The sequence below is a fragment of the Magallana gigas genome, chromosome 3, assembly GCF_963853765.1.
Source record: "Magallana gigas chromosome 3, xbMagGiga1.1, whole genome shotgun sequence".
NCBI classification, from domain to species: domain Eukaryota; kingdom Metazoa; phylum Mollusca; class Bivalvia; order Ostreida; family Ostreidae; genus Magallana; species Magallana gigas.
Genome location: NC_088855.1, coordinates 16,420,909 through 16,434,358, shown reverse-complemented (window position 1 = coordinate 16,434,358; position 13,450 = coordinate 16,420,909). Strand labels below are relative to the sequence as shown.

Sequence of the window (13,450 nt, the reverse complement as noted above, 5' to 3'; positions counted from 1 at the left end):
AAATGTCCAATATGGCATGCATGGAATAATATCAGACTTATACTAATTCATTGTTGGAGCAACTTAACTTACTAGCCCTTCTTATTTTTGTAAAATACTGATTAATAATTATGCTAATTTACAAACTTTTACTCACTTTATATGAATAATTTATGAGAAAGGTGGATTAAAACACTAAAACTCTGTCATTGTTGATTCATTGCTGCAGCAGAATCTATTAATTTTTTTACAAATTTGAATAAAAGGGTTATTTAAATATCTTGTGTATATTTATTGATGTGTATTAGGTAACAGTCAATCTGCCAGCCTGAAAGTACATGTAAATAAAAATTCCAGAGAAAGTGGGTAGGTGTTCCTGTTAATTAGACGATCGAGGTGAAATGTTAAGGTAATAAACAGCTCCATGTGGATCCACATCCAATCTATTAAATGTTCATTAGTGATATTGTAATTAATTATCACGTGGCATTTAATGGGTTAAAGTTTTCAGGCTATTAATGGTTCAGAATTTTCAGTCACTCTTAAACTCTAATTGCAGTGCTTCAGTTGAGTATCAGAAAATAAATGCTTTTATAACTAATATTGTTATTAGTTTGTATATGTATATCTTATACATGTATAATTATACAATATATACATTATTAAAATATTATCATATCAGATCAACTAATATATATATGTAAATTCTACTCACCAACATGGAGATTAGTTTCTCTCTGAGGCCGACAGGTGCTTGTGTGGGTTTCACCCAACCGAACCAGGGCAGGTTTGCTGCAAGTGAAGTGAATAACATTAAAAAAAAAATTGTAGTTTTCTAAAAAAAAAAGAAAAAAAAAAACCCCAAAAAACTACACACCATAAAAACAACCTTTAGTAAATGCATGCATATCAAATGAGATATAAATGCCCAGTGCATATATATTTATATATATATATATATATATTCCCTATAAGTGCTCTTGTATAAGTACCGTAAAATATAGCGAATTGTTTTTCCTTTCACATACCATACATCCGTTTTTTTACTGTGTCACAAAATTTGCAAAAATTGGAAAATATTCAGAATTTTTAATTTGCATCAGTTATTTTTGGCAAGTTCGATAAGTTTCTAATAGAAAATAATACAGAATATATAACTTCAATATTTTGCGATTTAAAAGAGGTCGCAAAAAAAGCGAAAAATAAGATGATCGCCATAATGACTAGATATACAGCATTCTATTTAAAATTACATTTATTTATCTTTAAAGTAGATTTCTTTTAATCTTAAACCATAAGAGGCATAGAAAAAAACCATGTAGGGCAATGTTTTTAACTACATGTACATGTATAGCAACGTCTGCTTTGGTACAATTTAACACTATCATGCATTCAAACTTTGAGCATTAATTGTAAATTCATAATTTAAACTTACTGTGGAAGTTTTGGCAACACAAGAACAGTGTTCTTTGCTTGTACGACATTTTCTTTACATCCTGGAGGCTTCCTTCCACCACCACGCTTGAGCGATTCTAGTGCTTTTTCCATCATCATGTCACAGAAGTAATTGATTGCATCGACATAGGTGGCACTGTCAATGAGGGCTGGATCGGGGGGCTTATCAAATGTAACTACAAAATAAAATTGCTCATATCTTACTTATAACATTATACATACTTCCAATGACTGTACTGGAATCATTTAAATTCATTGGGGCCAATTTTCGTGGGTTTCTTAAATTTTACAGGTTTGTGGGGATATAATTTCGTGTATTCTCTTACACCAACGTAAGAAATTATGGCTTTAAAACCCTAATTTATTAATTCATGGAGGATGTTAATTCGTGAATAAGAGATACCCATGAATTCCATGAAGATTGGGCCACCACAAAATCTAATGATTCCACGTACAGTAAAATAATCTGCCGTGGTTTCTTCATTATTTGCAATATACCAATTTTCATGGATTTCTTGTGGAGTTGATACAAAAAATTAAATGATCATGGATGTGCAATTTTCAATAACACATTGAATTGATTAAATAATTGTCCACAGATTTTTATACGGAATCTTTGAAATCCTGATTTTCCTCAATTACTGAAAATTGATACTCATGAATTATAATAAAACCACAGCAAGTCTTCATAAACATCAAATTGATATAACTGGATGCTAGAAAACATATACCATTTTTAAAACTGAGTATTATGCTTTAACTTGTTAGGTTCTATGCTATATAACAGGATCATACAGTACTGTAATTTGGCTTCAACATCTTGGGTTTATTGATAGAATGGACTACTATGGATAGTATATTTACCTGTTATGCTTCGACTTCTGGAGGTTCGTTCATCGGGAATTGTGGTGACTGTTTCTTGATCTTCTAAGATTGTGTCCCCTCCTCCCTAATTTGCGAGAAATAAAAGATGATAATATATTAAATTGATGACTATAATGTTACAGCACATGTTTCTTATTATCTAACAAAATTAATTATTTAACAACAAACACATTTCATATACAGTGTAATACTTTTTCTTTTTACAGTAGAAATAACATTAAAGAATACACCTCTCTCTCTCTCTCTCTCTCTCTCTCTCTCTCTCTCTCTCTCTCTCTCTCTCTCTCTTTTCATTGAATAATTAAACAAATCAATGAAAAAAAACAATTTAAAAAATCCATAATTTCTCTATAATATTTCAAAAATGTTGGCAAAGTATCATCAAACCAGAATCATTGCCTGATTCATAAGGCTTTGTTTGTATTAGGAGCAAATCACTTACTATTGAAGGTTTCTTCAGAATGCTCCGGTTTGATGGAGGGGGAGTTCCCCGGCTCTTCCCTCCACCTCTCATCCTCCCCTGAATATTTTGGCCTTTAGTCATTCTCTCAATAGTATCAGTTAGATGGAGTTTGTATGACGTCATCCACCTATACAATACATCAAACAAAAATGGTACATGTATTACAAAAAATCTACATTTACAATATTAATTCAGCAAATCAATTTTCTAGAACTTTAAAGCCTACAATCTAGTGCAACAAGAATCTCTCTCTCTCTATCTCTCTCTCTCTCTCTCTCTCTCTCTCTCTCTCTCTCTCTCTCTCTCTCTCTCTCTCTCTCTCTCTCTCTCTCTCTCAACTGTAAACTGTAAAAAGTTTCTAACTCCACGGGTTTCTGTGCAGTTTGAGTGATCGCCCCTTGATAAAAGTACAGTAAAACACAGTTATAGCAAACATGCTTCTCATGAATTGACTCTTACAGCCAAGTCAAATTCGTTCCCCATGACTTTAATAAATGTTTTAAAATTGACAGATATAACAAATTATGCATCAAATTACAAAGCAAATTTGCCCGTCCTTAGCACTTTTTTATAAGCATGTTTTACTGTATACCGTACATGTACTGTAATTTACAGTAAAGGATGTATATTTATGATAGGGTGAGAACATAAAGTAAGTTACGACTTGTAGAACTTATGTTCAACTCACTGTTTATTCTATACACAATAAAATATGTTCAAACAAACCATATTTTTAATTTTCAAATAAGTCAGAAAAAGATTTTTTATTATTTAAGTTATTGTTTAAGAGGGTCCGTCACGAGCTTATACTCCAGTTACTTGCAGTGCACTCTACAAAATCACTTTTCTGTAGAATATCATTTCTAACAAGTTTAAGTCATAATAAAATTCATTAAAATTTAACAAAATTTTTTTGAAGAAGTGGCAGAAATGTTGCGCGTGCTGCGATTATCAGGGTTATCTAGTGGACTGTCATGTATTAGTCTCTGCAGCCATCTTCCACCTACCTATCAAGCCACTGCTGACACATCTTCCTCAGATCACCTTTTCTGTCTTCCTCCTCCACATTCCAGATATCCCAGGAATCCAGCTCCTTGGAGAAAAACTTCTGTGGATCTTGCAGTCCAATGGAAGATAAGAGGTCAATCACTGTCATCCTGTATGGGAGAATTTATTTAAAGTTGGGAATCATCAATTTTATTTATAAATTGATAGGCCTTACAAATAATCTTAGATAATAAAATGTACATAATACAATTGTATTCATGATTTTTCATCAATACCCGGTATATACAATGTTGGATTTAATAGTAATTCAAATTAATAGTCGACATTTCGATGATTTGATGACCTTGATTTTTAATGTACTTCAGAGAGCCACCCAGTATGGAGAATTTAGTTTCTGAATCATTTTCTATCTATCAAATTTGAGACAAGTAAGGATACAATTGTACATGTACATGTATTTAAGTGATTTTTCTTTAATATCTAATAATAAGTAATACTGTACAATTTATTTTGAAAAAATAAAGCTATTTTGGCGATTTGAGGTTCTAGCTTTTTAATAGTAGTAGTAATAGTAGTAGTTTATTGGTGTATCGGGATACATTACATACCCGGTTCATTTCCATTTAATGTGAAGTGCACTTTATGTGGATTTACCTCACTTCCTTGTCGCCATCCAGAAACTGCACCATCAGCTCTGAAACAAACTCCTTATCCTTGATTCCAAACTTGCTCATGGCCCTCAGAGCCGAAATGATAAAATTCTTTTGCTCTTCCACCATGCATGTGGGTGGCTCTTTGTGGAGGTTTAGCACCGCGATCAGGTTTTTGGCAACGGAGTGAACTGTTCCATCTCCTATGTCCTCCTGGGTATACAACATGGCCATGGCATCAGTGACTGCAATCTTATGCATATATTCTGCGATGCGCAGAAGCCTGTTCAAGGTCATCATGAAATTATCTGCAGTCCAGGGCTTAGGAATATTCTAAAAGAAATAAAAAATTTGAAATCATTATGGACTGTTAATTTTCATAGTTTAGTTATTTATTGTGTTACATTTCACTGTGGTTTTAATGCAGACTGAACCAATTTTTTTTTTTATCATAAATTACTCATGACCTTAAAAATGTAGTGACTTTCTTATTGTTCTAGAGTGCCCACCCCCACCTTTTATATTTTTTCTATGGGTCAAACACTAGACTTAAATTTTGTTGTTTTGGGGACAAAAGCAAAACTTCTGACAGCAGAAGAGTTTTCTTCAATTTAGAATTTAGAATTTTAAGAACATGTTATTTATGTTTCAAAATCATATATTAACCCAATATTCATAATGACTTAATTTTCATTGGAAATTGTTCAATAGTAAACAAAGTGATTACAGAAGTTATAAATACCACAATGTATTCTCTGTCTAAAGGTTCCTTTTCATCAAAAAAAGGAAATTGATTATTATTAGGTGATAGGGTGAAGTGTGGACAGTTTTTTAAAATCAAAATACAAAGTTAAGTATCTAATTTACATTGAATATTTCTCTATTTTAAACTGATTTACACACACCCTTTTTTGTTATTTTGTTTTCTTTAATTATTTATAAAGCCCTATTATAATGTAACACTGAAACTAAATAGAGGACAAGATAACTTTTGAATGAATTGAAAGAAAAAGTGAGCACACTCATGTTCCCCACGCTCTCCCATCACTTGACAATGCTACACATGATGAATGGCAAGGTATGCATTTAATGCACAAAATAATTTGATTAAAAGGGCATATTTCACTATTTTGGTAGAAGCACTTAAGTACTGCAAGTTCTTATTCATGTACCATGTAAGTTTTGTGTACTATATGGTCAGGTAGCTTGAAGTAAGGAAGACTTTTAAGGATTGCATTTTTGTTTACAGTTTTAAGAGGGTGAGTGTGACCAATTTTACAATTTATCCACCCTTCCACTCTCCTCAAATTACAAATCAAATTTATTCAACATATATATATTTCAGAAAAGTAAAAGATGTTATAATTTTACTAATATGGACTATGGGTGGCTGTTGATGGACAAACATGGATAGCAGAAAGTCACCTGATATTGTCTTAGTGACTAAGGTAACCAAATATTCCACTTCAAACAATATAGTTAAACAAAATTTGATAAAAAAATTCACAATCACTTGAACATTTGACTATCTTAAATGTAATTTAAAAAAAAAAATTGAAATCAACTTTTAAAACCATTAAAAATCTAACTAAAAATCTGTCTTAGGGAGGCAAACCTATTTCAAACAAAAAAAAGAAATAACTGGTTAAAGAACTGTGAACTTACTGCTTCGCTAGCATCTGGAAAGAACTTCTCGAACCACTCTGCTCCCTTGAACTGAGTGACAAATCCAGGAAGTGGCGTTTCCGGGCGTGGTGGTGTTGGCTCTCGCTGTGGGGCCACGGGTCGAGGTTTTGGGGGAAGGGGATCCACAGGGGCAGAGGGTTTCGTATACTTGACCAGAGGTTTGAGGGGCTTAACCTCCCTCTTTGGAGGGGGTAGTGAGGGTGGTTTGGGTTCACTGGGGGGTTTGTCTGATAGAGAGGATTTCGGGGTCACTGGTGGCTCCTTCTCAATAGGTGACCGAGGTGTCATGGTAACTGTTGATTCATCATCATCCTGAATTTTATGGTTCAAGAGAGACATATTGTATGTATTAATAGATATCACAGTCAATATCAATCAAAGACAAGTGAAAAGCTGTCAATGTGACAGCAAACCGGGTTTTCTTTTATGTAAACTGTATCCATAATCCATGTCAACCCTTATCCAGTGAAATGGAGTACCCTACATGTATATGCAACATTTTGCCAAAAAATGACTATGTTCAAAAGCTAGTATTTTTTTCATAAATTATCGGAAATCAAAATCCTAGCAATATGCACACCTCTGATATATGTACAATTGATCTGCAAAAGAACAACTTCCTATCTTGAGAACTGTAGGAGGAGTTATCCGTACAATGAGGGTACCCTATATGCAATATTTTGCCAAAAAATGACTAAGTTCAAAAGCTGGTATTTTTTCGATAAATTATCAGAAATCAAAATCCTAGCAATATGCACACCTCTGATATATGTACAATTGATCTGCAAAAGAACAACTTCCTATCTTGAGAACTGTAGGAGGAGTTATCCGTACAATGAGGGTACCCTATATGCAATATTTTGCCAAAAAATGACTAAGTTCAAAAGCTGGTATTTTTTCGATAAATTATCAGAAATCAAAATCCTAGCAATATGCACACCTCTGATATATGTACAATTGATCTGCAAAAGAACAACTTCCTATCTTGAGAACTGTAGGAGGAGTTATCCGTACAATGAGGGTACCCTATATGCAATATTTTGCCAAAAAATGACTAAGTTCAAAAGCTGGTATTTTTTCGATAAATTATCAGAAATCAAAATCCTAGCAATATGCACACCTCTGATATATGTACAATTGATCTGCAAAAGAACAACTTCCTATCTTGAGAACTGTAGGAGGAGTTATCCGTACAATGAGGGTACCCTATATGCAATATTTTGCCAAAAAATGACTAAGTTCAAAAGCTGGTATTTTTTCGATAAATTATCAGAAATCAAAATCCTAGCAATATGCACACCTCTGATATATGTACAATTGATCTGCAAAAGAACAACTTCCTATCTTGAGAACTGTAGGAGGAGTTATCCGTACAATGAGGGTACCCTTTTGGCAGCCGCCCGCCCGCCCGCCCGCCATCCGCCCGCCCGCCCGCCATTTTCACCATTTTAATAACCGGATTTTTCCGTTGGAAAACCCGGTTAAAAACTCGATCTGGTTAACTGTGAATTGACTTTAAAAACATCAACAATTATTGTTATATGTAAAATCTGTACAATATTCTGTGAACAATACAAAAAATTTTAAAATTTTAAAAATTTAATTGTTCTTCACATCTGCAGGACACAATTTTTTAAACATGCTCCTAAATTCCCTACTTAGAGTTACGTATGAATTCAAGATTTTGCTGAAAAATTTGCTGCAAGCATGTTTGTGTAAAAAAGGGAAATTATGCATACAGGGGAGAAAAAAATAGAATGATGGATACCCTGTAAATTGTAGAATTAATTTGATGGCAGATGTAAATTACCTTTGATGTCACTGTCATATACATGTAGTAAGAAATTTTTTTGTTCATTAAAAACAGTTTTGGATTAGGTGCAATCCGAACCTGTATTGAATATCATGCAACTTATATTTGTTAGAAACCCCTAATACCTTATTTATGATATGTTCTATTATGATACAGTACCACATAGCTCATGCATATAAATCAGCTTTCCTGCTAATTGTAACTGCCCAAGAGTATTAAGAAAAGAGCTCACTAGGTATATGTGCACCGATTAATTAAAGTGATCTAAAGAGGTAATAATTATAAGTTAAATGGAAGGAAATGAGTAAGATATTGCATTATGAATCCTAGGATGTAAAAATTAGCAGTAAAATCTAATATGTTTTACATCTGCCAAATGTGACTAAAAGGAGTGAGCACCAAACTCTATTATTTCTGATTTTGTATCTAATACATGTATTTTGATTGATTCTCAGCAGGATAAACAGCTATAAAGACAATCATGGTTTATTAGATAATCACAATAGGTGCTGATTCATCACAGAATTTCATGCATTGCCGTTGACCTTATTAAATTCATCATCTTAATTTTTTTATATCAACCCAAAATAAAATTACCCCTATTTTTAACCAATTTTTCATTAATTTTGTAATTTATGACTTCTAACTAAAACTGAAAAAAAAAATTCCCTCCCTTCTGGGTCTAAAAACCCCCAGGCGGCATTTCCAAACAAGTATTTTTTAAGAATGGCATCAACACTTTGTCCTATATATTCTACAAATCACTAAAGATTAAGGAACTATTCAATAATGTAACAGGAACTAACTAAATCAAATCAAATACATGATTAGTGCTTTATTCATCTAAAATATGAACATTTTATATGCATTTTTGCATTCAGAAACATACCTTTTCTTCCTCCTTCTTTGTCATCATATCGTTGAACCGTGACATTAGCGAGCTCTGTCTGGTGGATGCTGGAGGGGAGGGGGTTTTGGGCGGGGTCTCCAGGACATGGACCGTGGGCTGTCGACTGAATGTGACCTCTTTCCTGGGTGGGGTGTAGACTGGTGTTCTTGTCCCACTGGATGGTATGGGGCTCTGTGGGGCGGACTTTTCGTCCTCCCAATCATCGATTATAAGGGTACGATCCTGGTCATCCTCCGGAACTAGGTCATCTACTGTGATCTCTTTTTCGCCTTCACTTGGTTCCTTGGTGAAAAATTATGTGATTCAAAAATTAAAATACATATCACTGAATGGCCTCCTAGTATTGTTTGGAAAAATTGTAATCATGTTAATATTAATGTCAATTTGTTATATCGGTAGTTACATGTAATATTAGATACATTAATTGTAAAATCTACGCTTCATTAATCTTGATACTATAATCTAATAATTGAAAAAATCTAAAAAGATAATTTAAACCACTAATAATATTGAGTATATAAGGATTTTTCCATGAGAATAATTCATGCCTACTAAAGCATATTTACATGTATTTACAATAATGTAAAAAAAAAAATGATTGTGAAACATTATTTAATTTTACTAATAGATATATGCAGTGTTAAAAAAATTGTCTTATTCCTAAATTAGTGTTTTCCTAAATATACAGTATTTTTGATAGAATTTAATTACCTTGCATCGATCAAAGTTCACATTACTTTTTAAGGAAAAAAAATGTTTACGATGAACCTATTTTAAAGCACCTACTCTATTCATATTATAAACTTCCTGGTAGCATGAAGTACTGTATACTGGGAAATATTCGCCCCCGTTTTATTTTCGCCCCTTTCGCACTCATTGTCAAAGGGCGAATTTAAGACTTGGTGAACTCTATATTACAAAAATATTTCAGTTAACACAACTGCATCTGGGCAGATTGAAGACAGGGAGAAACCGTTTGCAAGTGTAAAAGGGCGAAAATTACACTGGGCGAAAATATAACCCTGTACATACAGTAATACTAAACCCAATCAAACATCCACTTTCGTTATTTAAACAAAATGGATAATAGGAATGGAAAAATTTGTCATTAGAAAGACAGAAGTTTCATTCTTTTGGGGCAAATATTTGAAAAAGAAATTACAGAAGAAATTTATCCATGTTAGTAGATATGTATTATCTGAATTTGACATGAGTGCCTTTTCCCTGGTGCAATCAGGTAAGGATTTAAAAGTTTAAATGTGGAAGTTTGTTTCTGTCTCTTTGAAATATGAGCCCACCATTGCCTGTTTCAACCATTACATATGTACATTACAGTTTTGCTAGTTTCTATAAGAATCTGTACCATAGTCATACAAATGCAAAGTAATAAATTGATTGAAATAATTAAAGAAATAATGTATATTTTTATTTCATTTTATTTTTTTTAATTGTTCCTGGTATCTGATTCCGATTTCAGTTTAAGATTCAATGGTATAATTTACATTGCATGTGTTTTGTGGGTTTTTTTTTTTCATTTTGACAGCTAGATGAACATACATGTACATATGATTGAAAGCTTGGGCAAATATTTCATGAAAAGACAGTCCAAGAGTATGAAAAAAAAATATACATGTACAAACTACAAGTAGTAAACTTGGAGACTGAGGCAAGCTAGAGCATAAATGATTAAGATAAAATATGGTAGATTGATTCATACCTGGTTACCTACATTTTTGGACCATTTACGCTGTTTGGAAAAGCAATACATGTATCAAAAGTGAGTAAATTAACATGCTGGAAACAGGATCAGAGAGCTTCTTAAGTCAAAATTTGTACACATAGAGTGTCTTGTCATCTTGTGCAGATTTAGAACATTGAAAAAATGACATGCTGTTAAAATGTGTCTCTATACAATGTATTTAATTTCATTGATAGTTACAAATTTCAAGTGTATAAATTTATGATTTCACATCATTTTATGAATGATTGAAATTTGGACTTAAATGTTTCCCTATTCTGAGGCATGATCTCATATCAAAGATTAACACTTTCAGGAATAAAGCTATAAAAAAAAGTTAATTAGATCTGAAATGCCATCATGCTGATATTTGATGCAGTCTAAAACTTTAATATTTAATATCTACCAAGTACTTGTATTTTAGATTGAATTGTTGAATTTGCTTTTGAGACCAAAAAGAGGTACTTGTAATCATAAGTGCCTGTATGTAAATTGGGAGATTAAAAAGATAAGATGAAATTTTGTCAGCACATCACTGTAATTTAGTTGATCCTAATACCTACATGTAAATTAATTATCATTATCACAGTTGAGCTGTCACATTTAAATTAACTTGTCTAATAACTACATGTATGAAGTTTAACATACTACTAGGGTATCTCTAAAAGGGCCAATTAAAACATTCAATGGTCACAGATACTAAATGTTAATCATACAAGGTGTGCTAAAAGGTATCTTTTTATAAACAAATAAATATCAAAGCTCAACAAATTTCAAACAAACTGTAAATAAATAAGTAATTACATTTATAAGCAAATAAATCAAGAATCTTCAACAAACTCAAAACAAACAGTAAAGAACATATTAATTATGTAGAAATAAAATTAAAAAATTTAGAAATTGGTAAATACCTTTTCTTTTTCAATTTCTTCCAGTTGACCATCAGACAGCGATGGTGGCCGCCAGGATTCTTGCGACTTCTCTGGTTGTGGAGGGGGAGGAGGCCAAAGAATTTTGACAAGGACAGAGTTGGGCACAAAGCCACTAGTGGTGGCACTCTGGTAGGCGGGCATGAGTGGTTCCTCTGCAGCGGTGGCAGGTCTGGAGGCCTTGTTTATTGGAGGGAAGAAACCAGTGGGTTCTCGCTCAGGCTTGAAGGGATTCTCCTCTGTAATGATTAAAACAAAGGCTTGCACAAGCTTACCATATAAGCAAGATATTAGGTGCAATTTTTTTTGTTTATGTTTTAGCATCAAAATAGGTGCATTTGAATTATGCAACTTAAATTTTATTGCAATTCATTTTTATTGATGACAGCCAGTAAAAAAAGTAGAAAATAATACTTTGCGATAGAATTTTTTGCATTTCAAAGTTTACAAAATTAGCAAAAAGTATCAACCCCCCCCCCCCCCCCCCCCAAAAAAAAGACCATTTATACTGCAGTTCCTTGCCATCATACATTCTTCAAATTACAAAAATTTATCGTCTTTGTTGCTCTTAATTCAATATTGATTGGACAAAATCTCAAACACATAGTGCAAGCAAACCTACCCTCATCCACTTCACCTCGACTTAAGAAATCTTCCAAAGCATAGGGGTTTTCAGGAGGAAGCTTAAAAGAGATTAAGTAAACAAATAAAATTCAATGATAAATCACCTACCCCATTGACCTGATACATATCTCGATTACAATGCATATGTCAAAGTGATTTGCAAGTCCCAGCTACTGAGTAAGTATTTTACCCTCCATATCTCAAATACTCTGATATCTTGAAGTTTTTGAATAGCCCCCTCTAGGTTGAGATAATGAAGTTTGACTGTATGTTAAGATCTAAAATTCTTCACCAATTAAAAATCATTTTAAAAATTTTCTGACCATTAAAAAGACATAATTAATATAAAAAAGCCACAGACCTGTGGACGATCCTTGTCGTAATACATCTTGAAGTAGTTGATAAAAGCTTCGCTATTAATTTTGACTTCCTTCTTTTTCTTCTTCTTTCTCTCCATCTCTTCAGTCCTCCTTGCTTTGATCTGACTCTCCTTGATTTGTACCAGCTCCTCTTCTCTTGCCCTTAGTTTGGAGAAGGCTTCCTCTTTTATCTTCTGCTCCCTATGTACCTCTTCTTCCTCCTCTTTTGTTAGAATGTCCTCAAAATGGTTGTATCTTAAATTTTCACAAAAAAGAAAAGATTTGGCAATCAAGAAAACATTTTTGGTGATGAAACTTCCCGAGCCTCAAAGACTATTTCTTATCATATCACTGAGGCTTAGCCTTACACCAGATTCAAACTTATTATTTACATCAAATTCAACAAAGTGGTAGTTAAATTCCGATAAAAAGTCATAAATTTGAATGGTGGTACAAAATGAAATTTTTTATTTCTATTCCAATAAATGTCATAAATTTGAAAGATAGTACAAAATGAAATTTTATTTCTATCACTTTACCTTTACTACAGTACTGCTATAAATGTTTAAATATTGACGCGATTGCTTTTACCCAAATTTTAAACATCAATTTGGGAGTCAATATTTGATGTATCAATAAAAATTGAAGATTCATACTTGAAGGAGGAATGAGATTTTTTGAGGCGGGTGTATTCCCTTTTGGAGAGTTTTTTAATCTGGTTCTCATCTACAGGGAAAGGAGTCTCCGGTTTGGGGTCTGCAAATCTCATGGATACCATCTTGAAAATGTAGGCTTTAGGTAGATCTAAAAATGTAAAAAAAACTAATCATTCCACATCAAGCTTTAAATTTGTTAACTCTCTTTCACAATTTGCATATATTGTGTCGGAATGAAAATGACTGTAACCTCTGTAAAGATTAAGGACATTCGTGTCTTCTAAGAAAATTTGAT

At 32.8% G+C, this 13,450-nt stretch overlaps 1 protein-coding gene across 8 annotated transcripts in view; it reads right to left on the bottom strand.

Moving 5' to 3' along the window:
- LOC105329755 (WD repeat-containing protein 97) overlaps positions 1-13,450 on the bottom strand; it is a 33,014-nt gene that overhangs the window by 1,456 nt on the left and 18,108 nt on the right. For 6 of the 8 annotated variants that reach the window (XM_066078690.1, XM_066078686.1, XM_066078684.1 and 3 more), the window contains 13 exons: positions 13,156-13,303; positions 12,502-12,754; positions 12,139-12,199; positions 11,499-11,755; positions 10,567-10,596; positions 8,829-9,131; positions 6,106-6,438; positions 4,445-4,773; positions 3,790-3,939; positions 2,762-2,909; positions 2,299-2,383; positions 1,415-1,610; positions 695-771 (listed from right to left, as the gene is read on the bottom strand). In XM_066078690.1, coding sequence (XP_065934762.1) covers positions 695-771; positions 1,415-1,610; positions 2,299-2,383; positions 2,762-2,909; positions 3,790-3,939; positions 4,445-4,773; positions 6,106-6,438; positions 8,829-9,131; positions 10,567-10,596; positions 11,499-11,755; positions 12,139-12,199; positions 12,502-12,754; positions 13,156-13,303 — 2,370 coding nt within the window. The remainder of the gene's footprint in view (positions 1-694; positions 772-1,414; positions 1,611-2,298; positions 2,384-2,761; positions 2,910-3,789; positions 3,940-4,444; positions 4,774-6,105; positions 6,439-8,828; positions 9,132-10,566; positions 10,597-11,498; positions 11,756-12,138; positions 12,200-12,501; positions 12,755-13,155; positions 13,304-13,450) is intronic. The other 2 variants (XM_066078685.1, XM_066078689.1) reach the window with 2 other exon arrangements.